The sequence below is a fragment of the Mirounga leonina genome, unplaced genomic scaffold, assembly GCF_011800145.1.
Source record: "Mirounga leonina isolate KUSES-001 unplaced genomic scaffold, KU_Mleo_1.0 Mir_173, whole genome shotgun sequence".
NCBI lineage: Eukaryota > Metazoa > Chordata > Mammalia > Carnivora > Phocidae > Mirounga > Mirounga leonina.
In genome coordinates this window covers 82,541,803-82,569,097 of record NW_023270447.1, presented here as the reverse complement: position 1 = coordinate 82,569,097, position 27,295 = coordinate 82,541,803, and the positions used below count along the sequence as shown (strand labels likewise).

Here is a 27,295-nt window from a genome sequence, read left to right as displayed (position 1 = left end):
TTCTGGCCTCTGCTTCTAACTTGCTGTGTGGCTTTGGGCAAGCCCTGTCCCTGGGCCTAGCCTCAGTTTTCCTCTTCTGTAAAATGGGGCTGCTCACAAAAACTCAGAGTACTGAGGCTCCAACAAGCCAAAACTTGTGAGAAGCCTTTGTAAACCTCAGGGCCCTACGTGGATGGTCGAAAAATCTATTTCAACAAGCTCTGCAGAGATGTGTGGGAGGGGGCCCATGGCTGCTCTCACCATTCTCCTGCCTCCCAGGCCTCCAGAAGTCTAGAGATCAAAGGTGACAGAGGCCAGTTGGCATGGAGGCCGGGCTCGGCAGGGCCTGCTTCCTGGCCCCCTGCCCACCTCCCACCCACCCCCACTCCCATGATTCCACGGCGTGTGTGTGCCTTGGGCAGGAAGCTCTGTTTAAGCGCTCGGGGTGAGCTCCCCACCCCCCACTTCCAACACACAGGGCCTCTCTCCGGCCCCACTGCTCCCTCCAAAGACTCAAAGCAAGATCAGTTTGAATCATCTGCAACTTTATTCCAGAGCAGAAATAAGTCATTTCCTAACAATAAATATAAAAAAAAATAATAATAAATTAAGGTTCGAAAAAATACCCAACAAAAACAAAATCAGTAACACTGACATAGTGAATGTTGTCTAAAGGGGAGGGAGACCGGATGGACCGGCCCCCAGCCTGGGAATGTCTGACACAAGCCACCGTCTGCCCCCCAGCCCTGGCTGGGCCCCCTGCCACACACACATACTCCCCACAAAGTACAAAATATATATTTAAAAAAAACCTCAACACAACCAAGCATCCTGCGAGGGCCCCAGGGAAGCAAGATTCGGCCCGTTGGGGCTGAGGACAGGGCCTGGGGGGCTGAGGAAGGCACCAGAGGGACCGGGGAACCACTTTGGGTCTTGCCCAGCTGAGTTTGCTGGCTGTCCTCTTCTCATCTGTGGGTGGCGCTGGAGGTACCCTGTTCACGTGGCCACAGGCTAACCTCTCCATCTCCAGAGGCGGCGCAGGGGAGGTCAGTTTGGAAATGTCCTGTGTCTGTCCAAATGCCTTGGCGGGGCTCCCGCCCCAGGGCATGCTGGGAACATGGCGGCACCTGCTAAGTGCTTGGCAGTCTGTCCTTCATAGACGAAGAGGCCCCCAGCTCGGGGTCCCTGAGCATCTCCCCAGTATAGGCCAAGGTGTTGTCCAAGACCTGCCCCTCAGCAGAGGCCTCAGGGTGGCATCAGTAAGGAATAACTAGAAATAAATAAGGTCCCTGGTGGCCTGGTGCAGAGCTAGCAGGGAGACAACTCAGCTTCTTCAAGTATTCTTGGCCAAGGGGGTTTGAGGCCTGCCGGGGCTCAGATGGGGATCCCCACTGTGTTCACCTGGTCCTTGAGTCCCAGCAAGCTGTAGGCGATGCGTTTCTGGTGGCCAGGCAGCCGCACCCCAATCCTCTTGATGTCCCTGTGGGGGAGGGAGAGAGGGAGTTAGGGGCTGGGGCTGGGGGGAGGTGAGAAGAGGGAGTTGGGGGGGGGCCGGCAGAGGCTCGATGGGAGGATCCACATCCTGAAGGCTTGCTAACATCAACCAAGTTAGGAAAGTGATAGAAGCACCCACTCTGTGAGAAGCTTCTCCCCTCCCCGGTGCAATCTACACCATCATCTGTGAAGCAGGTGCTCTTTTCACCGCCATTTTGCAGAGTTGAACATTTGAGGCTCAGAGAGCCTCCTCCCGGGAGCAGCGTGGACGCCATCACTGGGGGCTGGGGAGCGGGGGGCAGGGACCCTCTAGCTGTTGCTCACAGCTCCCCCCACCAAGGCCTCTTCCCAGCCACCGCTTTATTCCACCCCTCCTCCCTCCGAGTGCCCAATGCTGACAACTGAGGAAGAACGCAGGAAACACTGCAGGGGGACCTCAAGGGTTAAACTTCCATGTGCAGAGGGCTAAGGGGAGGGGCTTGCGGTCACCAATCAGGTGACTAGGTCACCCCAAGGCAGGTGTTCTCCCTTTAGCATCCTCAATTTCCTCACCTGTAAAATGGGGTGAGTGCCTAACTGGAGGGTGGGAGATCCCCCAGAAATGGGTGGCAGAGGGGGAAGGCGGCAGCCAGATGGGGAGATGTGCCCAGGAGCCCACGGCCCTCTCCTGCCCGCCTCAATCCCCTTGTAAAACCACTTATGCTCCCAGGAGCCCTGGAGCAGGACGTTTATTGCTCACTCTGGGACTTTTCTCTTCCACCACCCTCACCCATCAGCCCAAACCCATGAAAACACCCAGGTTTTTATGGGCCGTCTCCCGGCTGTAAATGAAACTAATTATACAGTGTGAGCTCCTGTTTGCAATTCTGGAGACATGACTTTCCCACAGTCTCTGGGAGCCCTCAGAGAAGCGCTGGGCAGGGAAGGGCAGACCAGGGTGCGTGGGGAAGATGGCTCAGGGACCTCCAGGAGGGGCTGGTTGCTCCCGCTGCAGCAGGAAGGCCAGAAGTCAGACACCAGGGAGAACTTCCCAACCCACCACTGTGGGCCATTCTAACCGAGACAGCTGGGGCTGTTGAAAAAGCAGCGCTGTTTCCCCCACACCTATAGGTCTCCAAGTGTGGCTTCCCAGGGAAGCACTGGGACCCCTGGGGAAGGAGGCACTTCCTGAAAAGGCAGGATCCCAGGCCTAAGTCCAGACTCACTGACCTTGAAGTTCTGATGGGGGGCGGGGGCGGCAGGGAGTCTGCATCTTATCAGGTCCCAAAGACCCTGATGTATGATTTAAGAACCAGTGGGTTAAGTGAGTGCTAGGAGGGTAACAGCAGACACCTAGTCCCCTGGGCTCCAGGATAGGCCTGGTACACAGTAGGTCCTCAAGAAGTATCTGCTGAATGAATGGGTGAACATGGAGCCACTACCCAGGCCGCCTTGGGCCCCTCTCCCAGACTGGTATAGTTAATCTGACAGGGTGGGAGTGAGGCTGCTCCTGAGACTCGTCTAGGAAGCAAAAACCCTGGGCCGGGAGGCAAGAGACCAAATTCTAGTGCTGGACTTCATCAAAGCCTTGGGCAGGTCCTGTCCTGTCTCTGAGCCTCAGTTTCTGTATATGTAAAATGGGAAGCTTTGCTTAGATGCTCCTGAGCTACCTACCCCAGCTCCACTCTTTTCACACAAAAGAGACCCTGACACCTTCCCTGTCTCATCTGCTAACCACAGAGGCACATGAGAGTCACAGACCGTCCCAAGACCGTTCCTGCCCCAGCCTCAGTTTCCCTCTTGTCGCTCCCATCAACTCTCATCACAGGGGTAGGGAGACACACGACCAAGGCTACCTTTTTCCTGAGCACTCTCAATGCCGGCCCTGGCCCTGGGAAATCCAAAGGCCACACCTCCCCAGCAAGCACCTACTGTGCACTGGCCCTGGGCACAAGGAGTGAGAGAGGGCTCCTGGAGCCTCACGCGTCAGTGATTCATTCCCTCGGCAAACAGTGCACCAGCACCAAAAGCCTATGCTGAGGGCCCGTGGAGACCATAAACCCCATCGGCCTGGGCCCCCCTCCTAGAAAGCTGTGTTGCGTCGCCCCAGACACTGGACAGGGCCTCTTGCTGGACTGGGCATTTTCTGGGGCTACAATATCTACCACTTCCTTAGTTCCTCAAAAGACATTTAGAACCACTAGTCTGGCTAGAAACTCAAGCGACTCCAAAATAACCTGGTGAATGCTCAACCCGAGAAAAGGTGGCAAGCAGCCGGCCCCTTGGAGGGGATGGGAGTGGGGGATGGAGGGGACACTGAAGCCTAAACCTTGACCCAACCCCATCCAGGAAAGTGCTGCGTTCTGAGACCAGCTCCCTGCCTCCCACTGGGACTCAGGACATGTATAGACACAGCCTTCGGGGTAAAAAAGTGCTCTAAGATCCCCATTCATTTCATTTATTTGAAATAAAGAAGGAGGCAGTGGGGGTGAGTCACGCAGGCCCCAGCTCGGAGCACCAGCGAGCTGGTGGGAGGCGGAGGGAGCGTGGAATGACTTCCTGCCTTTATTCGGGCCTTTCAAAACACAGCGCACATGCACTCACACACACAGCCTCCATCCACCCAAGACAGCCCCGTCCCTGCTCGTGGGAAAGGAATTGGCCAAGGAGCACCCCGGGCTATTTCGGGAAGCTTCTAAGAACATGTGTTTCCTGTAAGCCCTTCTCCTTGCCCTCTGCTCCGCTCACCCACAAGAGTAGCTATGCTGTCCCCGGTGGGAGCCCCTGGAGGGGCCAAGGGGCTGTTCTAGGTTCCCAGACAAAAGGAGGGGGTGCAGGAACCCTGGCCTCTGCCCACAGGCTGCGGGCTGAGAGCAAGGAGGTCAAGGTGGGGAGAAGAGGAGAGTGACAAGGGTTAAGCCCCTACTGTGTACCAAGCACGTCACCTGCTCTCACCTATGCAAACTGCACAGCAGGGAAACAGGGACCAAGGCTCGAAGATGGAACCGAATCTGACCAAGGTCTCCTGCTAGGAAGTGGCAGATGTGGGACTTGAAGCCAAGTGTGACTGCAGAGCCCGAGCCTGGGACCCACGCCCTCTCTCCGGGCCTCCCTCTGGCCCACTCTGGCTCTGTCTGACTCCCCGTTCCCTGGGATGGGCCACCGCCTGGTCTAAGAAGCTTTGACCAGCAATCAGCAGCCCAGCTCAGCGGTCTTCAGAGGCCCTGGAGAATGTTCTTGCTCGGGCTCAGATCCCAGAACTTCTGTGACCCCGAACTGTGTGAGGCCCGGGTGGACCCCTCCATGTGATTCCCAAAACCTCCCAGCCCCAGGGCCCATTCTGGCCCTGACCTTGGACCCTAAACAAACTGGGCTCTTGGGACTTAACACTATTTTTAGAGGCACAAAAGGCTAAGAGGATCATGTCTTCTCCCTCCAGGGATGAGAAGAGGTATCCTTGCCAAGGCCATGCTGGGAAGGGTCCCTGATGTTGGAGGGGAGAGCAGAGCTCCCACAGGGCAGCCTGACCACCATGCGGGGAGACGTCCCCAGGAGGGGATGGCCTATGGCACTCTCTCCTAGGCAACAGCCAGGAAGTCCAAGGGCTCTACCCATTTCTCTTCGGCACCCTGGAGAGGCACCCTGCCTCTAACTGGCTGTGTGACCTTAGGCAGGCTACCTACCCCCTCAGCCTCAGTTTCTCCACTAATGACCTCCGTGGTCCCTGAGTTCTGGGCCCCCACTGACCAGGGCTGGAGCTCTACTGGGCCCCTAGTGGCCACGGGACCCTGGGCAAGTCATTGCACTTCTCTGCCCCCCGGTTTCCCACCTGTCCGTGGAGAGATGGACAAGCCCCACCTGCCGAGTTATCCTGAGGCCTGATTCAAAGTGCTCAGGCACGCAGTCAGTCCACAAGAAACCCTGCTCTGATTAGGACAATGACTATTATTTTCCCATTCTGGAAAAAAGCTGCAGGAAGAGAGGGAAGCCAGGCCTGAGTGCCCAGAATTCCTGGCTGCCGGCCTGGCTCTGCCCTTCCTGGGAAGCCTCTCTGCTCCCAAAAGGAGACAGAAAGAGGAAGAGGGGCGTGGTGGGCAGGTGGGAGAAGGTGGGGCCGGACTCACTCGTTGCTCATCTGCACCACCTTTTCGATGGCGGTGTAGCCAGCCGCAAGGAAGTGCTCTGTGTATTGCTGCATCTTGATGGACTCGAGCCACTCGGACACCGTGCGGAAGGGCACCCCCTCGGAGCCGCTGGTGCTGGGCAGTCGGATGGACACCCTGCAATGGGAGTCACCCACCTGCCGGTGAGCGGCTACAGCAGCCGGCCCGCCCCGGGGCCCCCAGCCTGCCGCTCCCCAACCTGGGCAATTCACCCCACCCCACCGCCCCGTGCCTCAGTTTCCTTATCTGGGCAACCGAGAAGCCCAGTTGGGTAGGGTTCAGGGAGACAGGCTGGCATGTCAGGAGCACTCCTGCTGCCACCCCACCCCACCCCCTCCCCCTGGCAACACCACCACCAATAACCACAAAATAACAAAATGTTAAGATTCAGGTTCCTGGAGGCACAGCCCCAGCCTGGCCACCTGCCAGCACATAAAATAATCACCCTGTCTCAGGTTCCTCATCAACAAAAGGCGGATAATTATAGGACCCATCTCATCGGTCGTTTGAATGAGTTAAAACATGTCAGGCGCTGAGCACAGGGCCCAGCGCACTTCCCATGTATGTCAACTGCTTCTCCTAGTCTCATCTGAGCCCCCGTCCAGGGTAAGCAAAGCCCACACGGAAGTCCCGAGCCCCCTGCCCACCGGTCCCGGCTGGCCGCCACCCCGCAGCGGCTCAGGAGTAGAACTGGGGGCCGCCGTGCATGGGGGCTACGGAACTCACCGGGGGTCAAAGTCAGCCAGGGTCTTGAGGGAGTCGGGGGCTCGGATGAGCTTGTCCAGGATGCTGACGATGTCGGCGAACTTGGGGCGGCGGGCACGCTCCTGCTGCCAGCACTGCATCATGAGCTGGTAGATGGCGGAGGGGCAGTCCATGGGCGTGGGCAGCCGGAAGCCGTCGTTGATGGCTTTCATCACCTGGGAAGGCCGGACGGTCAGCGGTGCCCGCGCGGCCGCCACACCCCTGCAATCTCCCTGCGGAGGCCCGCGCATGCAGGTGGGCACAGGAGGGAAGGGGAGCCCCAGGCACAGAGGGGATGAGCCTTCTTTCTCGAGTCCGACACGCAAGTGTCAGAGGCACCAAGGGCAGACGCTAAGGGGGCGGTCTCCCGAGCTCCACGGAGGAAGGGGCTCCTGACCCTGCTCCCTCCGGGGCAGCCCAGGCAGCAGCCAGGCTGTGTGCCCTGCAGCCAGCCTCCCTCCAGTCTCGGGACGTCTACACCAGCCACTCAGCTAGAGCCCACCTCCCGCTCCGTGTCGTCCCCCCACTCCCTCGCTGCACTCAGTCTCCAGGCCGCGTGAGGCACCAGGCGAGCATGCTCACACGCACACAAATGCACCTACCGCACGCACACACGCGCACACACAGGTCCGTGCGCACAGGAATGCACATCCCCTCCCCACTACCCGTTTCCGTGTCCTGCCACCGACTGGAAGCAGGGGCTGGCTCTGGAGCCCAGCACAAGGCCTGGCCCATAGTAGGCCCTCGATAAACATTTACTGAACGTACCAGATGAAGATGAGCCCCTAAAACTCTCCTCTGCCTGGCCACCGGGGCGCAGAAAGGAGTAAAGGGCTCCAGTTCAGGGCAGGGCGCGGGGGCCTACCTCATGGTTCGACAGCTCCCAGTAGGGCCGCTCGCCATACGTCATCACCTCCCACATGACGATGCCATAGCTCCACACGTCGCTGGCGGAGGTGAACTTGCGGTAGGAAATGGCCTCCGGGGCTGTCCAGCGGATCGGAATCTTGCCGCCCTGCAGGGGACCCAGGCCTGGTCACTACCGTCCCTCTGGCCAGCCCTAGGACTCTCGCAGCCAGGCCGGATAGAGCCAGGGCCCCTGGCCCATGCTCCCTGGAGGCGTTCTTGCCTGCGGAGGCCCACGCCCAGGTGCACAGGTGAGGGGACCTGGGGCAGCGTGGAGGCCGCTTCACCCCCGGGGGGCCGACAACTGCCCTAGCGCTTACACTGGTGGTGTAGGTGGCCTCGGGGTCGTCTTCCAGCACGCGGGACAGGCCGAAGTCGGACACCTTGCAGACCAGGTTGCTGTTGACAAGGATGTTGCGGGCGGCCAGGTCGCGGTGGACATAGTTCATGTTGGCCAGGTACTTCATGCCGGCCGCGATGCCCCGCAGCATGCCCACCAGCTGCAGCACGCTGAACTCGCCATCCTTCTCCTGCGGAGCACAGGCCCTCAGCCAGCAGCCCCCAGCATCCACCAGCCCCGGGTTCCCACCTACCCCGACCCGCAGCCTCACCCGAAGGAACTTGTCCAGGGCCCCGTTCTCCATGTATTCAGTGATGATCATCATGGGCTTGTCTGCAGAGGGCGGCACAGGTGTGAGGGGGTGGCCAGAGGAGTAACGGGGGGCGTGAGTGGGGGTGGCGGTGGGCACAGCTATGCACAGAGCTCCCCCCGTTTGGTGGCCCTAGCAGCCCCTCTTCACCCCCACTGGGGGTGGTCAGGTCCTGGGTCGAGGTCCCGTCCCCACCCTGGTACCAGCGCTCACATTTGGAGACAACTCCCTCCAGGCGGATAATGTTGTGGTGGCTGAACTGGCCCATGATGCTGGCCTCGCTGAGGAAGTCCACCCGCTGCTTCTCCGTGTAGCCGGCTTTCAGCGTCTTGATGGCCACGGGCACCTCCTTCTTCCCTGATGCCTTCAGCGTCCCCTTGTACACCTCCCCAAACTCTCCTGCAGGAAGACGAGGCAGGAGGAGCACCCAGTCAGCCCGGCCACTGGCCATCGGGCGCCCCCGACCGGTCCCAGGCCCCCCTGCAGGGCGCCACGCTCACCTGCTCCGATCACCTTCTGCCGCGTGACACAGGAGGGGTGGATCTCGGTGGTGAACTTGAGCACCGCCTGGTTGGGGTCCTCGTATGTGTGGGGGTCCACGTATGTCTTTAGGGGCTTCAGTTGTTCTGGAAGGGAGGAGGAGAGGCAGGGTCCCAGTTTGGGGAGGGGTCACCCAAGAGGAGGAGGAGGCGGCCACATGATGATCACTGAGCTTCTAGCTCAGCCCCTCTGAGGCGCCCAAGGAAGCCCCAGGCCCCCTCCCCGCAGAGCCCTGGGAGCACCCTAGCTGCCCCATCTCCACCACCGAGCTAGGGGGCTCTGGGGGGGCTGGCAGGGGCGGAGCTGAGCATGGAAGGGCGCTGCATCTCACCTGACTTGGAGAAGTAAACGTCCTCTGAGGACTGGCGAGTCCGCAGGCTCTTCCTCCTGAGAGAAACCCATGGGGAGCCAAACACACAGGGGAGGTCAGTGACCTGCTCTGGCCATGAGCCTCCTGCCACCCGCCCCCCCACCTCAGCCACCCCATCCTAAGCGGGGGCTTGGTGTGCTGGGAGAGGCGGGGAGGAAATGAGCAAGCAGGGCTCCCTCCCTGGGATCTACACCCCATAATGGCCCCTTAAGTGGCCATAATGAAGGCTTTCCTCATTAGAGCTCCCAGAGCTTCCTGTCTGCGTGTCCAGAGGAAGTGTGGACACACCGTTACTAACGAGAGCAAAGATAATAACCGCCACGTCCCGAGCCCCCGCGGTGTGCCAGGCACTGTGCTGGGCACTTGACAGCTCACTGCATCTTCACGGGCCCCCACGAGGCAGGGATTAGATTACCATCAGCCCCATTTTCCAGACAGGAAACCGAGGTTCCCGCCCCTCTGCATCCCACCTCAGCCCCTGGGGAGCAGGGGCATGGGCTCCGACAAACCTGCGATGGATGAAGAAGCCGATTCCTGCCAGCACCAGAAGCAAGACAACGCCAACGGCCACACCGCCTATCACCGCCATGTTGCCAGATCCTTCCGTGGCTGTCAGGGGAGACCAGCTGATGACAAGGGAGCCCCCTGCACCCTAAAACATGGCAATGCTCCCCTTTTTCTTTAAGATTTTATTTATTTATTTGACAGACAGAAACACAGAGAGAAAGGGAACACAAGCAGGGGGAGTGGGAGAGGGAGAAGCAGGCTTCCCGCCAAGCAGGGAGCCCGATGCGGGGCTCGATCCCAGGACCCTGGGACCATGACCTGAGCCGAAGGCAGACGCCCAACAACTGAGCCACCCAGGCACCCAGCAATGCCCCTTTTGCACCCAAGGGCCACTTTAGGGACATGTGCTGGATGCCTTTACTTGTGATGGTTCATGAGAATATTTATTCCCATCTCATAGATGACAAATGACAGGTCTTCCCTAGGGAATACGGTAGGAACCACCAGGTATGTGGGACTTTTTCCACGACACAGGATTGGAACTGCATCTGCCAATGCTGGACCCCATGTCCCTCCTTCTCACAACACTGCCCTGAATGCATGTCCCTGGGACCCCTCCCCAGACTTGGGGTCGATCCCCACCAGGCTCTCCTAGGCCCTGGCTGAAAGGAGGGGGGCATTTCTAAGTTCTTTGATCCATTTCCTCCTCCCAGACGTCCCAACTGTTCCAGGGCCCCAACCCAGCCCATGCCCTGCTGCCCAACTCACACAACGTCTGGAACTCATGCATCTTGCTACCAGCACCCTGGCCCTCCTGCGTCAGCGCCTGCACCTGGACCAGGTAGATGGTATCCGGAGCCAGGTCATCCAGGGTCACCGAGAAGCCCTCAGTGCGGCGCACGTTATAGCTGTTGGAGTCCCCCTGTGGGTGCGGGCAGGGCGGGGGCATCAGCTCAACCCACCAGGGACCACCCCCAGCCCAGTTTAGCAAGGCAGCTCACATTAGCAAACTCGATGCTCTTTTTTTCTTTTTTAAGATTTTACTTTTTTTTTTTTTTAAAGATTTTATTTATTTATTTGAGAGAGTGTGAGCACAAGCACGGGGAGGGGCAGAGGGAGAAACAGACTCCCAGCTGAGCGTGGAGCCCAGTGCAACATGGGGCTGGAGCCCATGATCACGAGACCATGACCTGAGCCAAAACCAAGAGTCGGACACTCAACGGACTGAGCCACCCGGGCGCCCCTTGACGCTCTTAACAGTGCAGGAAACTGAGGCTTGGAGAAATGAAGTGAGTCACTCAAGGTTCCAGCCAGCAAATGCACGACCCAAGACTTGAACCCAGGTCTGTCTGATCGCCAAGACCTGGCTCTTTCCCCCATCCTGACTATCTCTTCTGGGGATTCCAGAACACTGTGTCTTCCCTCCCACAACTCTCTGCTGTGCTGGCCTGGGAGAGGTGACTCTCAGGAAGACCCCAGACTCCGTGTCCTCATCTGCAGAATATGGTAAGCATCTATGGGACCAGGCCGTCCTCTGCTTACAGCCCAGCCAGGGTCAGCCCTGACCCCTTGAGTTACCTTCTTGTGATAGGTGACCTCATACTTCCACACACGGCTCTGCTGTGGTGGGGGGATGCTCCAGGAGACACTCAGCGAGGTGGTGCTGCGGCCCTCCAGTTTCACCTTGGGGGGCTCTGGGCAGGACAGTGTGGGGGGAAGTATGAGGAGCCACGTGGGGGCAGTCGGGGGAGGAGGCTGAGTGCCCCCAGACCCAGTCCCATCCACAGCCCAGGCTCTTCAGATCCCAAGCTGGGATTCTTCTGGCTCTGGCACACACAGAGCCGCAGGCCCCGGACCCCACGGGCTGGCACATCTGGGGGCCCTCCGAGTAGTTGTGAGTGCATAAATAATAAAAGTCAAACAACAGCTAACTTTTGGTATATCCCGTCTGTGGACAGGCACTGTTCTAAGAGCCCTATATATAATAATTTACTGACTCCTCTTGAGAGCCCTATTACGACTCCCCTTTTGTAGGTGAGGAAATTGAGAGGGGTCACAGAGCTCGGACGTAACCCCACAGCCTGTGATCTTTGACCACTGGATGCTGCCTCCCTCCGGACACAGCCAAGCCCTGGGTGGCCGTCCTGCCGACGCGCGGCCCGCACCTGTCTGGTTGATGCTGACGCTGGCGGTGCGGAAGCTGCGGCTGGCCACCAGGCCCGAGACACCGTTGCGGGCCTCCACGGCAAAGGTGTAGTTCATGTGCGGCTCGAGGTCACTGACGGTCACGCTGGTGCGGGTCAGCGCGTGCGGAGGCTCGGAGTAGCGCACGCTGGCCTCGCAGGGCCCGCACTCGCCCGACTCGGGCCAGCACTGCTCACAGGTGACGCTATAGATGACGTCGTCCCGGCCCCCGCTGTCCTGGGGGGGCGTCCAGCGCAGCTCCACTTTGGCGCCCATGCCCACGGCCGTGAGGTAGTGCGGGGCGGAGGGCGGGCCTGCACAGAGGGCAGAGGCCAGAGTTCAGACCCCGGTAGCCTGGACGCCACGTCCCCCCCACCCCCCCCGGCCACCCTCCCTGACCCACAGCAAGACTCACGAGTGCAGGGCATCGACAGCAGGTCCTGAGGGGCCCGGAAGTAGCCTTCCTCACACTCACAGAAGGTGGCCCCCTCGGGGGTCAGCACCGTGTGCACGGGGCACTCCAAACAGGGGCTCTCAGATGCCTCGGACTTGAAGAATCCAGGCGAGCAGGCTGGCGGACACAGGGATAGACATCAGTTCAACCAGGTCCCACCTGAAGCGACTTTTCTTTTTTTTTTAAAGATTTCTGGAGTTCCAGCTTTTTTTTTTTTCTTTTTTTTTTTTAGATTTTATTTATTTATTTGAGAGAGAGAGAATGAGAGACAGCATGAGAGGGAGGAGGGTCAGAGGGAGAAGCAGACTCCCCGCCGAGCAGGGAGCCCGATGCGGGACTCGATCCCGGGACTCCAGGATCATGACCTGAGCCGAAGGCAGTCGCCCAACCAACTGAGCCACCCAGGCGTCCCTGAAGCGACTTTTCTAGTGGGACCTTGTCGTGGGACCCCAGCAGGTTGCTAAACCGCTCTGGGCCTGGTTTCTCGTTGGCAAAGCATCTTGTGAAGGCCAAGTGCACGGCAAGCACATAGCTCACGCTGGGCACCCAGGAAGGGCCTCTCCCATGTGCTCTAAACCTCTGCACACACACCCCCCCCACCAGCTCTCGCAACCAGGGCCACAGCTGAGCCTGGCGTTCAAGGCTCACATCTCACCCGAGGATCCCATCTCACCCCTGGCTCGGCACCGGACGGAGCATGCTGCCCGCCTGCCTCCTCCCCTTTAATCTGTGCAGACCAGCCCGATGGGTCCCCACCTCCCTTAGAGCTGCCCAGGGCAGTAAATGCATCTTCGCCGCTGGCCTCTGTTGACCCACTGTCACCACCGCCTTATCCCAGCGGCCAGGCACACCCGTTCAGGATGCCACCCCTGCGGGTATCCCCCCTAGCCCAGGACCCGCTTGCCTTCCTGTTCCGGGGCTGGCCCACCAGGAAGCAGGAAAGGCCAGGCCCCCAGCACCTTCTGTGGAGCTACTTCCAGGACCGAGTCATTTCCGCCCCTTACAAGGGCAGCCAGGAAGCAGCATTTCCTCCCCCGGTGGAAGGTCCTGTCCTGGCCCTGCCGGCTAGGGGCTCAGGCACCTGACTCCAGAGGCTTCTTCCTCCCACCACCCTATCCTGCCCCTGCCCCTGCCCCAAGCCCCTTCCTGGCTTCACAAGCAGGAAGCTGCCCAGACACAGGGCCCACGGTGCAGGGCTTGGGCAGCTGCCAAAGTGGCCAGAGTGGGGGGTGGGATCACCCAAGGGACCTCTTCTGCAACCCACCATTACTGTACCCACCTCCATCTTATTCACCTCAGGACATCACTCTGCGGCATGGCTCAGGGAGTGGGCCTGCGTGACTATGTCTGCCATAAAGGAGTAGGGGAGAGCTAAGGAGGTCTGAGGAGTCATAGAGGGGATATTTCAGCTGGGGCTTAGAGGCCGAGTAGGAGTTCGGCAGGGCAGAAATGTTGGAAGGAAGAGGTAGGGGTGAGAAAGAACAAGACTCATACAGAAAGTATGAGTGGCTTTCTGGGCATAAATGGGGGGGGAGGGCGGGGAGCAGGAAGCAAGAAGGCCGAGGGGTTTCCAGGGACCACACTGAGTGAGGCCTTTAATGCCAGGCCAAGGAGCCAGGATTTTATCCAGGGGCAATGTGAGCCATTAGGATTAAAGGTTTGATGCAGAGCAAAATGGCACAGTCAGATCCACACCGTCGAGAACATTCTCGAAGTCTCCCTCCTTGTCCAGTTCCCTTTGTGAGCAGAGGTGGGGAGCAGGACTGGGAGTCAGGGGACAGGCCTCAGAGGACCCCTCGGCAGCCCCTCTCGCCCACCGTGAGTGCGCAGCTTGTCCCGCCACGTGCCGCCACCACGTCAGAACCGCAGCAGAGGCCCTGAGGGCGCTTGTCCAGGACACAGGGGGCTGCTCTGTGCAGTGACACAGTGACCGCTGATTAGGCACCTCCTGTGTGCAGCTCCTGGACCACACACTTCACATTCATTCAGTCCTCACAACAAGCTTGTCTAACTTGGGCACTGTATCATTCATTCCACTTTTGAGGGGACAAACCTGAGGCCCAGAGAGGCAAGACCACTTGTCCTAGGTCAACAAGCTCCTAAGACACAAAACCAAAGCCTAAACCCGGGACACCTGACTTTGAGCCCCTCTCCTCCCACATGCATCTCATTTTAGAGCAAAGAGAAACCAACGTTCTGAAACGAGCCTGAAGAGACAGGAGATGAGTCCTGACCTGCTTTAATAGCCAGGAGACCCCAAGACTAATTTCAGAGCAGTGGGGTGGTGGGGCAGGGGTCGACATAGGTCTTTTCAAACGCAGCACATTTATGGCCTATGCGAAGAAAGCGTAGAAGCAATCCCACAGCATTGGTTGAGGAACCATCTCCTATTGTACTTCAGCAATCCACATGTATTTTTTTTTAAGATTTTAATTTTAAGTAATCTCTGTACCCGACGTGGGGCTCAAACTCACAACCCTGAGATCAAGAGTCGCACGCTCCACCAACCGAGCCAGCCAGGCGCCCCTCATGTGTACTCTGCATTCCTCCTTATATATCTGTCACATTACAAAAATAGCTGTCTCCTCCCCAAATCTTCAAGTAAAAATGAGACTCCAGAGAGCCGGGCCATTTTATCTTGGGATTTCAATTCCCCCGAGTGCCCTGATTTGGCCCTGGAGGGGCCTATACCCCGGGTAAGGGCTGGCCCCAGCTGTCCAGGCCCATTGGAGTCGGGGTGCTCGGGGGACCCCTAGAACCACCTTCCAGCTCAGACCCTCAGGCTGGGGAGGGGACCACAGGCCCCCACGGCTCGGGCTTGGTTCTACCGAAGGCGTTAGCCACCTGCCACCCCCCCCCCAAGACGCCCCCACGCAGCCCCCCACCCAGTCCTATGCCAAGAGGAGGAACGTGGGGTGGGGGAAGAGTCAGGTTCCATTCTTTGGCCCCAGAGCCCGGGGGTGGCCTGACTGCTGCCGGCAGGAAAGAGGGAATTTGGAGAGATTTCCGCTGCGGATATGCCAGATAATACAGGGGAGAAGCAGCATCAACAGGGCATGTGCCGGCCTGACGAGAATGCGCTGCCCCCTCCTCCCACCGCGTGACAAGGGGCTGTCCCCGGGGCCCTGCCAGAGTGGGCCAGTACTCAGGGGCCCCGGGGTTCACGGGGAGGACACCAGCAAGCCCCCGTGTCTTTCTGACCTTGCCTGGTTGGGCTTCCTGGCATTCTGGGCACACATCGGGCGCTCACACACACCCAACCACAGCCACGTGCACGAAATACCCACAGTCCCTTAGCCGGCCGGGGGACTCCTATGCACCCTTCAATACCCTGCTTGAGCTCCTCTCCACAGCCCTCCCAGACTGCCCAATTTCTGGCCCTCTTCTGCCCCACGGGGGCAGCTGTTACTCAATCTTATGTTTACCAAATAGAAATGGAGCACTTCCTACGTGTCTGGCACCATCTGGGATATGATGGTGAGGCAGATAAACACCGTTTCTGCTTCAGGGGAATTCACAGCCTGGCTTGTGTACTCCCTTTGAAATGGCTGCTGCTCCTAGTAGAGCCCTCCGTGAGACTGGCAGCAGGCGCTGAGCCCGATCTCTCTGTGGCGCTTGGCTCAGCACAGGGTCCGGCACGCAGTAGGTGTGCAGCTAACGTTTGCTGACTCGGTGGAGGGACGGGTGAGCGAATGAACGAGTGAGTGAATGTGTGAGTCAATGGCTAACCCTAGGACATGTACATTACACACTCGCCCCAGGAGTGAGTGGTGTCGCCGTGCCCTGGGAGACCCTGCGGGGACGGCGCCCCAGGACGTCCAACTGCCTGACACAGGAGCCTGGCCTCGGCGCACCTGTGGAGAGCTTCTCTGGCCCGGGGTTGACTGGCGGGCCCGAGGCCACACCAAGCAAGGGAACTGGGCCACGGTGGCTGCACCCAGAGCTGCACCCCGGTTTTTCCAGTTCCCGATGCCCGCCTCTCAGGTGGCAGCGTGGAGTGACTTAGGGACATACACCCTCTGGAGTGACGCAAATCGCCCCTGGCGGAGCCCCTCCCCCCCAGGCCCAACCACCTCCCCAACTGGTAGTGGCGAGGTCACAGGGTCAAGAGGTCGCAGTGGCCATTCACCTGGGGCCAGTCACCTCCCCAGCCCTGGAGGCAGAGTGTGGACTTTGTCTTGTGCCCTGACAGGCAGCAAATGGTGACCCAGAAGTCATCGACCCTGCCAATGAGGGGAACTGCTAGCTCCTGACCCTGGGGGCGTCTCATTCCCCAGTGGCCCGGCGGCCCCATGTGGGGATGTCCCTCTGGCCTGACTGCCCCCTTCACACACACCCTGGAGAAATCTTCAGGCACATTCCTCCCCGGAAGCCTGTGATAAGCACCGCTCCCCAACCCCCGGCCCCGCCACCCCACTGCCCCACCACCAGCCTCCACCTCCTGCTCTCTCCCCACCACCAGCCTTTTATCTTCTGTTTGCTTTCCCTGCCTCCTTCCTTCCATTCTGGGGACCCACTTACCTCTGGAGGGGAGGGAGGGGCCACCCCATGGAGCTGCCAGCTGAGGGCGGGGCAGGTAGGGCGCAGAGGTGGGGGACCAGCCATCCATGGCTCCCACCCCAGCAGGCCAGAGGAAAGCACAGAAATGAGGCCAATGAGGCCAGGGAAGTGACGTGCCCAAGTGTCAACAGCTCACAGAGCCCCTGGCCTGGGGATCAGTCATGTCCTGACTGAGCGGGGCTTCTGCCCATTGCTCCTGACACAGCCCGGGGCCCACCTGCCCTGAGACCACCTTGACCGGAACTGTCCCCTGCCCAGGGAGTGCCTCCTCTTCAGCTATGGACCCTGGGCTGGGCCTGGGCCACTCAGGATGCCAGGACTAGGACCCTGCTTCTCGCCCCGCGTGGTGAGGTCATCCAGTCAGCTGCTTAACAGGGCAATCCGGGTTCTCGGGCTTTTGGTAAAGGTCATGGGAGGTAGATCCTGATCACTAGGTCAGCAAGGGTCCAACCCACCCATTTGACAGGCGGGGTGAATGAGACCCAGAGGGGACCTGCCAAGGGCACACAGCTTATGGGGAGGACACACGCCAGGAGCAGCAAGCTGGGGACAGTACACCGCCCTCCTCGTGCCAGGCCCCCGCTCTTTTGGTCACTGGTCACTATGTCTTCTCTGGGCCTCAGATTCTCATCTATAAAATGGAGCTAATGTCCTCAGCCTTTCCGGGTTTGTGAAGACTGAAAGAAACTACATGAAATGCTCAGCCTGGTGCCTGGACTGTGTAGGGTGTCTGTATGAATTGGGGGGGGGGGGGGACAGAGAAATTAGAGAGGAGACATCCCCAGGGGGCTGGGCCCCTTGAAGGCGCCTCCAAAGAGGGAATGCCCCACGGTGCCCACCTCCAGCTCTGGCCTCCCAGCTGCTGGGCTGAGCCTTTGGCCAAAGCTGCCGGCCACCTGCTCACCTGGCCGGCAGTGCCCACGGCCGAGGCGCCAGGCAGGGCCCCAGCAGCTCAGCGGCCGATGCCAGCACAGGAAGCAGAGACAAAGCCGCCCTGGGGGAGAGGATGGGGGAGAGGCCGGTCAGCATGAGCGACTCCACTGTCCCCCAGGCAGGGCCAGGGCAGGGCGGGGGCCTGGAGTGAAGCTGGCTCATTCCTGACATAGCTCGGAGAGCTCGCTGGGCAGGGTGCCCACCTGTCCGACCGCAGCACCTGGGAGGTGCCTCCCTTCTGTTGTCCATTTAACTCTTTCCTGAGTGCCAAACTTCCTGGGGAAAGAATCCTGAAAAGCAGCAAGCTCTGAAGATGACCTGGACCAGGTGCTCGGTGACCTCAGGGAATCCACACCCCTCTCTGGGCATGATTTGTCATCAGTAAAAGCCCCAGTGGGAGAATCTGGCTCCACAGCCCCGGGGAGGGTCAGGCGGGGAGGGCTGACCCTGCACCTGCCTCCATTTCTCCCTCTGTGTGCTCAGTAACAGCCCCCGATTATCCACCCTCCCACACCAGGAGCCACCATCCGGGGGCTGCCCGGAGAGCTCGTGCTCCATCCCCTGGCCAGGAGCTGAGTCAGGGATTCCAAAGGAACTGGTCATTTCCCGTCCCATTTCCTGACCCATCCTCCGGCCTGGGCGCCGCTGCATCGCCTGGATTCAAATCCCGCTGTGACCACACATCGCTGTGTGACTCCAGGCGAGTCTCTTCACCTCTCTGAGCCTCAGTCTCCTGTCTATGAAATGCCTCGAAGACAGGTGGGCCCGACTCAGCAAGTGTGCTGATAAAGTGCTTGCCTGGCTCCCGCCAGCCCGTGGAGGGCACCTGTCTATAGGAGCTCCTGTTTTTATCTCCACTGGCCCCACGGTCGGGGGCTGCTGCAAACATCTGCAGGGATATAGAGCAGCCAGGCTGGGGGTTCCCAGCCATACCGAGGGCCCCTAAGAACCACGCTGAGGGATCTCAAGGAGAAAAAATTGGGGCAACAGGTAGCTGGCCGTTGAGAGCGTTCCACCAATGAAGTCAAAGATTTTGCTCTTGGAAACCAGTCCTCCAGATCCGGGGCCTACTCAGCTCTTCACCGGCAAAGCCTGCCAGAACCCTGACCCTCCACCTCTAGGGGAAGGAAACCTGCTCCCCGCTTACTGGAGAGAGCCCCCCACTCCCCGCCCCCCCCCCCAGACAACCCCAACATCCACTTATCTCTGCAGGGCCTGAATCACCAGCCTGTGGAAAGTTTTCAGCTGCCCCTCACTCCCCACCCCTGCATTCTTGTGTGAGGATGTCATTTGGGAGGAGCCTGCTCAACCCACTGGGCTGCCTAGGCCCCCCCACCCCGCAGTCATTGTCTGAAACTGGGAGTGTGCGCTGGAGGTCACCTAAAGCAGGGGCCGCCTCGGGAAGAGAGACTCGGCATAGGGGAGCTGGAAGGACAATGGGGTGGCAGGAAGGGCTGCAGCAGAAGCTACACCACGGGCCTTCTAGGGAACTTCTCATCCAGGGGTTTACAGACTGGGTTAAGCAAGGTTCTGAGGATTTGTTTGAGGGGACAAATGGAGCCCATCAGAAAAGGCTTTAGGCTCCTCCAACATTTCAACTTACTTCGTCTGTCACACGATCTAGGGCTAAAAAACCAAGGAGGAAGCCTTCTTATTTTAGGCCAGAGATGAAGAGAGATTTACCCAAGATCTCTTGCCCAGTGGGTACATGCAACTGCAGGGACTGAACCCCAATTTCTCAACACCCCGCTTATCTCAGCAAAGAAATTCCCAGAGAGAGCAGATGTGCTGGTCTTCCAACAGTTGGCCTGCATTCCACAAATGCCCTGCCCCACAGCCATTTCTAGAAAAAGTCACCCATTGAAAAAATCCACACTGCTGTAGAGATTTCCGCTGTCACAGGCCCCAGCCGTGCCAAGCCACAGCCTCCTGATGTGAGCTCACTGATGCCCAGGCCCTGTTCCCAGACAGAGTCCCAGAGAATCGCCCCCCCCCCCCGCCCCCGCCGCCTGCTTCTATTTGTTATCAGTTAGAAGATTCATCAGGAGAACCTGGGTCCGCGGCCCCGGGGAAGGTCAGGTAGGGAGGGCAGATTTTGCACCTGCCTTCCACTCTGACCTCAATGCAGACATTTTTCAAAAGCTCCCCAGGTGATTCATGTACAGCTGGGGGGTGTGAATCCTGGGTCCAGTTCCCTCACCACCATGTACCAAAGAGCAGCCTGAGACCCAGAGAGGTTAAGTGACTTGCCTAAGGTCATGCAGTGAGCTAACAGAGATGGAACGAGCTCCAGGAACAGGACCACGTGTCCACGGTGCTGGTATATAGCCGATACTGAAGTTATATTCGTGGAATGAATCAAAAATAACAAGCACACTTAAAAGCACCTACGTATTAAGCACTGAGCTAAGCACTCCATGAGCGTGAGGTCATTTGATTATCATAACAAGCCTACAAGATGGGCACCGTGTTCCTCTCCATTTTACAGAGTGGGCAACCAGGCACAGAGAGGTTAAGAAACTGGCCAAATGTCACACAGCTAAATGTAGAGCTGGGATTTGAACCCAGGCATTTTTGTCCTAGAATCCTTGCTCATAACCTCCACAGTATACCGTTTTTTAATTTATTCCTTCTCAGTGAATGAGTGACTCCAACCATAAATAAGGAAACTGAGGGGCGCCTGGGTGGCTCAGTCGTTAAGCGTCTGCCTTTGGCTCGGGTCATGATCCCAGGGTCCTGGGATCGAGCCTCACATCGGGCTCCCTGCTCCGCGGGATGCCTGCTTCTCCCTCTCCCACTCCCCCTGCTTGTGTTCCCTCTCTCGCTGTGTCTCTCTCTGTCAAATAAATAAATAAAATCTTTTTAAAAATTAAGAAAAATAAAAATGAGGAAACCAAAATCCAGGAAGGCTCTGCGATTTCCGCTCACAGAACCACCACACGTCAGAGCAGGGGTGACCTTCCCAAGGTCCCAATGGTGCCAAAGCCGACCCTAGAACCCAGGAGCACAGCCTCCCCCCACCCCCAGCACCCCCTTTCCCCGCCAGCGCCGCACCACCACTCACCCTGGCAGGCGTCCTCCACCTTCTCGTAGCCAGCCTGGCACAGGCACTGACCGATGGGCACCAGCCACTCTCCGTCCACCGCGCAGTGCATGCGGGGCTCTTCACCCCCCGGTGGCACCACGGCGTGCTCCACACATGTGCCGGCCACCGTGGCCAGGGAGGGCGCGTCGGAGCCCGCGATGGTCTCGGGGAAGCGGGCCAGGCCCTGCAGCAGCTCGGGGCACTTCTTGTAGTAGACACGGACGGAAAGCAGTGCCACGCAGGCGCCGATGTCCTGGAAGGCCAGGTAGAAGCCCTTGCGGCTGAGCGGCCCCACGGAGCGCTCCTCCACGTTCAGCTTCACGTGGCGCGCCTCGAAGTCGCTGCTGACCGTGATCTCGTCGGGCGCGATGGTGTCGATCTTGGTGAACTGGCGCTTCTGGAAGTTGGTGCCATAGTCCACGTCCGACTCAGCGTAGTAGAGGTTGAAGGTCTCCTTGCAGGAGCTGGCGCCCCCGGGGAAGCTGTTGCAGTCACGCACGGTGAACTTGAGCTCAATGAAGATCCGCTCAGCCTCGCCGCGGTACACCCAGTTGGTGCGGAGCCAGTTGTCCTGGTCGCCGGCCACCACGTTGCACACGGAGTACATGTAGATGGGCATGTCGTCCATGATGTTCTGCATCAGGTCCCACTGCGCGGGGGCCGGGGGGGGGGACAGGTTAGTGTGGGCAGGCGCCCAGGGAGAAACTGAGACCCAGAGGCAATGCCCAGGTGGCAAGCATCAGGACGGTGCTTTACAGTTTTTAAATCTTGGCTTTGGAACAGATCGGCACATGTTCTTCCCTCCTCAGAACATCAGCTCAGTCTCCTCTGGGAAGACTTGGGCCAAGTGTCTCCCCCTCTGGCTCCCACAGTCTCCACGTCCCCTTTATCACAGCACTTGGTGCCTATGTGGTGATACCTACATCTGTCCCCTACTGGATTTTGAACTCATTGGGGCAGTGGACCCGAATTCATTTATGCATTCCCAGGGCCTACATGGAACAGAGTAGGTGCTCAGGAAAGTATTTGTTGAATGAACAACTGAATGAATGAATGAATGAATGAATGAATGAAAGAAAGCAGAGGAACTGGGCATAGAGGCCTGGGCTACACTACATGACATTGGCCAAGGCCTCACTCAACTGCCCTTGGGCCTCAGTTTCAGTTTCAGTTTCCCACTCTGATGGGGATGAGTGGGTTGGATTAGGTGATCTGTGTTTCTTCCCAGCTGGACATTGCAGGATCCTGGAAATCTGTAGAGATGTAGCTCAGGCCTGCACAGGGCTAAGGTGACCAGGGACAAGCACGTGACTCACACAGACCTGGCCAGCAGTGGAAACTGCCCCAAGTAACCCCCTGGAGACGTACTTCTCCCCGCCTCAGGGCCCCAGGACAAACTCAGCAAGGGCCTATTATATAGAGGGGAATATCAAGACCCAGAGAGCAGCAGTTATCCTCCCCAAGATCATGCAAAGTCGGGAAAAGGATCCATCCCAGTGTCTTGCCCTCCAGTCCTGGTGACAGTCGGGCAGGGAAGGGGGGCAGGTCTTGGGTGGGGATAAGGCAAAACAAACTCAGCCCCTAACAGGAAGGGGAGGTAACAGCTGGGGGAGAAGGGAAGGCGGCCGAGCAGGAAGGAACTGGATCCCATTTCCCAGGGGCTCTGGGGACCCTGTCTCTCCCTTACCCCTCACCTTCTAGGCTGGGACTTTGAAGACAGGGAGCCTTTAACCCCTTCCTCCCAAGAGGTAGATGGAGAAAACTAGAGGGGGTTCCTCTGAGCATTGGGCGGCTGGGCATCCAAGGGTCCCCTGCTCTGCTGGGGCCTCCAGCTGTCTCCCCAACCCTTTCTGCCTCCCCCTTCCCCACCAACCCGCAGCCCCCCGCCCTGGTCTGGGATGGCAGACTCTGAGCCTGGTGTGGGAAACAGGAGTTTGGTGTGGGAAACAGGAGTTTGATCCCTGACTGAGCTGTTCGATTAGGTGGGCCCCATCCTCCCTTGGTTTCAGTTTCCCCATCCCCATGCCCGCGCTTGACTTTGAAGGCTTACCCCTTTGCCATATGGGTGCGTGAGCCAGCCGAGTTCCCCTTTAGCTGCGGCAAAGTCCAACAACACAACTGGAAGAGACAGGAGGGAGGGCCCGTGAGCTTGGGGGCGTCTCCAGGAGTCAGGCCGTGGTGGGAAAGGTGAGAGTCCCCCAGGAGCCCCAAGAGGCCTTTACGGCTTCCTCAGCTTTCATAGAGAGACCCTACTATATGGGGTTACTATATCCCAAAGACCTGTCCCTCAATGGAGAGGGAAACAGGGACCCAGGGAAGGGAGGGGACCCAGTCAAAGCCATGCGACAGGCTGGGTGAGGACTAGGCCCCCTGTCTCCCAGGCCACAGCTCCAGCCACGCCACCCCCCACCCCCATCAGCCCCCAGCTGGGCAGAGCAGGACGGAGCTCAGCTCAGCAGGAGGGACAGCAGCTGGGCAGAGAGCTGGGGCGGGCAAGGCTGCTAAGTGACACCACGCCCACCACATCTGCTTCCAGAAACAAGGCCCCTCAGCAGCACTTCACATGCATGTGGGCCTCGGGGGCACTCGTGTCTGCTCCTGCCACATCCCCCCCCCCAGCATGAAACACCCCCATCCTGCCCAGGCCACGTAGCACACACAGACGAGGCACACATATGTGCATCATGTCTCGTGGCACCCCGAGAGGGCTGTTAACAGGTGGGAACAACTCCAGGGGAGGAGAGGGGGGACGATGAGAGGGGGGTTTCTGGAAACTGATCTTCCCACCACAAAAGCCACAGAGCAGGCAGGATAAAGCTCTGAACCCGTAGGGCCCCTAGGAGGGGCCCAAAGATATACACAGCTGGCAAGGTCCTGTCCCTAGGAAAGTCGCTCCCACTGCCCTGTCCTTCATACCCTGGCTACTGCCCTATCAGCGGTGCCTGGGGGGAACAGAGCTGGAAAACTTTAGAGGGGACTTCCAGGCCCAGAGGGATCAGGGGCCAGGCTCATGCTGTCCCCAGAGAGGCATCTGGAGCCTGACAGAGGGACACGTTGTCAGTGGCCTCCCCTAGATCTAGCCCTGCCCTTGGGCAGCTCCCATCAGTCCACCCCTGGCTCTTTGCCAGGCTCAGTGGCTATAGCCAAGACCCAAGACCCCGGGGAGCATCCCTCCTCCATTGCCAAGTCAAGTCCAGGTAGCTGCCAATAGGCGCCACCCTCCCTAGAGAGAAAGGACACTGGGGGAGCTCAGGCAGAGAACCTAGACAATGTCGCCTCCGCCCCCCGCCTCGGATTCAGAGGGTAATAAAGCCGTGGGGGTTGGTGAGGACCAAGCACTCACTTCCTTGGACCCTGGAGCATGAGGAGTATGGCCTCAAGAAGCGGCATTCCTCAAGCCTAGGTCTTGGAAGAATAACTCTGAGGGTGGAACCCGGGCAGGCAGGGAGCAGAGATGGGCCGGATTTAGGGGTGGGGATGGAGTGAGGGGACTGAGAGAGGAGTCTTGGAAATCCTCTCCTCGGGTTAGGATGGCCTCCTCCCCTGGGCTGAAGGCCCCTAGGCCTGATGTGAGGCATGGCCACCCGCCGCTGAGCTGGGCCAAATCTCTCTAGGAAGGGCCCCGCAGCCCAGACCGGGAAGAGGAAATCCGATGTGGCACCTGTCCCAAGGCTACAGGGATAGGGGAGGGTGGCTGGAGCGGGTGGGGTAGGGGCGCAGATTTGTTCGGGCATGCCCGGGGCCCAGGCTTGGAAAACTCACTCACCCCACTAGCAAATGGAATGTTCTGGCTACAAAGGAAGGAATCTGGGGGTTCCTGGCTCCAGCTGGGTGGGTAGGAGGACAATGGTGAGTGCCCCCCACAGTTCTGTATATCCCCTCCTCCCCAGACTGGTAGGGAGCTGCAGACTGTGCCCCTGAGGGAGGGGGCTCAGGGCTCCCAGGCCCTGAAGGGTTAACCTGGCCCAGAGGGACCCCACCACCCCTGCTAGAGCACATTCCCCTTCCAGCCCCAGGCCTGGCTCTAGAAGTATCACGGGGCTCCATCTGAGAAGAAAAGAAGCCTTCACACAGGAAGGAGCCTCCCCAGGGGGCTTCCAGCCACAGCCCCCTCCCCGGAAATTCCCTAGAACCGATCACCAGGAACCGGAGCCCAGCCCTGGTGCAGCTCTCTCTCCCTGAGCTCTTCAGGGACAGAGGGCTCCGGTTCCCTGGGAGGGGTGGGGGGGGGGGCCAGGGAGCCCCTTGGCTGCCCCTGAAACCTTCACTGAGAGGCCCTGGCTAGGCAGGGCTCATCCGGGAGCCCTCAATCCCTGTCGCCACCCCCAGGAAACCTCCCTCTCTGACTTCGCCTTCGGTTCCATCATGAATGTCATATTGCTTTCTTTACTCAAACACAGCACTACCTGGGGTCACCTCCCTGCTCCCCGCATCCCACTTTAACCGAAACCAGCTAATTCCTAAAGAAAGGGGGGGACACAAGGGGCTCTGTGGGAAAAAAGGAAACAGAGGGCAAACGGGGCTCTTACGGAACCCGGCCAAGGACTTTCCAGGGCCCCGGACCATTCTCCAGCCCCCTTCCCATCAGCCACCTCATCAGCACCACTGCATCCGTGCCCAGCTGTTTTGCTTCCTAGGAAAATCAGCCATGAAACCACAGTGCCAGGGGCCCAGGGCTCCAGCGGCCCTAGAAGCCAGCCGCTCAGATCTGACCCTCTGTGCAGAGGGCCCTGGCTGGCAAGGGCTTAGCTTGGGCCTCCCTCAGTTTCCCCATTTGCAAAAAGAAGACAGATACAGTGGCTCCTGAGAATCCAGATAGGCTCCATCTGGGTCTCCAAATACATTCTGGCTCCTCTACCCCCAGGGAGGAGGCAAGAAAGGAGAAGGGAAGTGAGCAGAAGCCTGGGTTAAGGGTGGAAGGGGCCTGTGTGTCCTTCTCTCTGCCCACACACCCACCCCCATCTACCCCCAGTAGACCCACCACCACCACCGTGACATACCTAGTGAGTTGTTCACAGGGACTCTTGGAGCCTAAGCAAAAATGTTCCCCCACCCAGGACTCTCCAATACACACCCTCTTCCTCCTCAATCCCATGGAGGGGGTGGCTAGTGGGCTAGGCTGGGGAAGGCACAATGGGGCACAAGGACCAGGCAGCTCCAGGCTTCCAGCTGGCGGCCGGGCACCCGCTCAGCAGCTCAGTAGTGTGGGTCCTGTCTAATCCCCTCACCCCCAGGACAGCCTTCCAGAAAAGCCTGTAGTGATTCCAACTGTCTCTCCCCTTTTCTCCAAGCACAGTCCCCCAGGAAGGGGGAGGACCAAAAGCTGGCGGGTGGTGGGGTGAGTATTGGAGATGGTAGAAATCCCTGCCGCCCACTCCTGCAAGTTGGGACCCGGAGCCCTGACCCATACAGGAACTGGGACAAGATGTGCCCCCCACCTCCACCTCCAAGAGCTCCAGCTCTGGCCTCTTTTCCTCCCAACTTGGAAAAGCAAAACCTCCCACCCCTTTTTGGGAGGCAGAAAAAGAAAGCAAGGCTCAAGGAAACTTCTCACCGGCCCGGGTTTCCTCTGCACTTCCCCCTTCTGGAGGCTGCGGAAGCCTCGCTCTGCCCAGGCCGACGGGGAAAACTTGCTCTCACTGTTGGAAACCGAAGCCGGCCTCGGCTGGACAGGAAGGTCCTCGGCCAAGGGCAGGAGCCCCCATCCGCTCTGCGACCCTAGCCGAGGGGCAATGCCCCCACTCACACACCTGCCCCGCCCAGGTCAAAGTCTGCGGGCCCCTCACCCGGCGCCACTCCGGGAGCGCTGGGGCGGGGGTGGGTGATTCAGTCCCCCACCCCCGGATGCCCGGACTCCCCGGTGGCCCTGGAGTGACGGCTCCACACCTTTAGAGACCGCGCCCCCACCTGCCGCATTTCCTCGTTCTGAGTCACCCCTTGCTCAGAACGCTTGACTTTGGGACTTCCTGTCCACACTCGCGGCCCCGAACCTGACCCGCGAGCCTGGGAATGCGGGTTGGGAAGACAGGGAGGCTCTGCGTGGGCAGGTTGGCCCGAAACTCCCCCCATACTCTCCTGCCCGGCTGGAGGCAAAGGGAGGCGTGGAGAAAATCTCAGGGGGCAGGGGCTTCCGCAGGGGGCTCCCTGCCGGGTGGAGAGCCCCCTCCCCAAAAGTGAGGGGCCTCCAAGGAATGCTTCTCCGCAAAATCGGGGCAAGCGGATTAGTGAAGACAGGTCACCAAGAGGCTAAGTCCGCGGAAAGCCCCTCAGACACCCCGTTCTCCAAGGGACCCCCGCGCCCCCGTCGGGACGTGTTTCTGAAGCCGCCGCCGAGGCTGCGACCGCGTGGCCGGCGCCGCGGCCCCTTCTCGGTGGCCTCCGAGCTCCGCGCGCCCGGCCGCCCCCCTTAGTCCCTGGAGGCCCCGCAACCCCGGGCGGGGGGTCCCCGATTCGTCGCGAAGGCAGCGCGCGCGCCCTCCCGACCCCAGCACGCCGGGGCTGGCGGTGCCAGGTCGGTTTCCAAAGTTGCGCGCGTCGCCCCGCGGGGCTCCGAGAGGCTCGGGGTGCCGCGGTCGGGCCGCTCGGGCTGCGGCGGGCCGGGGCGGCCCCGCGCGCACACTCACCTTCTTTGCCCTGCGCCGCGGCGGCCGCGGCCAGCACGCAGCCCCACAGCAGGGCCAGGCAGGCGCGGGGCTCCCGACGCTCCATGCCGCCTCCTCGCTCCCGGCCGCGTCCTCGGCGCCCGGC

At 59.6% G+C, this 27,295-nt stretch overlaps 1 protein-coding gene across 2 annotated transcripts; it reads right to left on the bottom strand.

The window, feature by feature from the left end:
- Positions 1-503: 503 nt before the first annotated feature.
- On the bottom strand, positions 504-27,295 carry EPHA2 (EPH receptor A2). 2 transcript variants are annotated; one of them, XM_035019703.1, is made up of 17 exons: positions 27,172-27,295; positions 22,599-22,666; positions 20,528-21,197; positions 11,932-12,087; positions 11,498-11,830; positions 10,911-11,026; positions 10,101-10,254; positions 9,335-9,434; positions 8,787-8,842; positions 8,416-8,541; positions 8,129-8,314; positions 7,877-7,938; positions 7,586-7,795; positions 7,225-7,374; positions 6,342-6,535; positions 5,577-5,732; positions 504-1,459 (listed from the first exon to the last, which is right to left on the bottom strand). In XM_035019703.1, the coding sequence occupies exons 1-17, from the start codon at positions 27,254-27,256 to the stop codon at positions 1,354-1,356; spliced, it is 2,928 nt and encodes a 975-aa protein (XP_034875594.1). In that variant the 5' UTR covers positions 27,257-27,295; the 3' UTR covers positions 504-1,353. The 2 variants fall into 2 exon arrangements, with proteins under 2 accessions (XP_034875594.1, XP_034875595.1); XM_035019704.1 differs by lacking the exon at positions 27,172-27,295 and adding an exon at positions 26,103-26,182 and having other exon boundaries at positions 1,354-1,459.

Bases quoted from the DNA above. Each gene is read 5' to 3' on its own strand.
- EPHA2 (XM_035019703.1), bottom strand. From the start codon at position 27,256: ATGGAGCGTCGGGAGCCCCGCGCCTGCCTGGCCCTGCTGTGGGGCTGC. The intron at 8,315-8,415 runs GTGAGCGTGGCG...GTCTTCCTGCAG, and splicing joins GCAGAAGGTGATCGGAGCAG to GAGAGTTTGGGGAGGTGTAC. The intron at 1,460-5,576 runs GTGAGTCCGGCC...CCTCCCCCACAG, and splicing joins GTGGTGCAGATGAGCAACGA to GGACATCAAGAGGATTGGGG.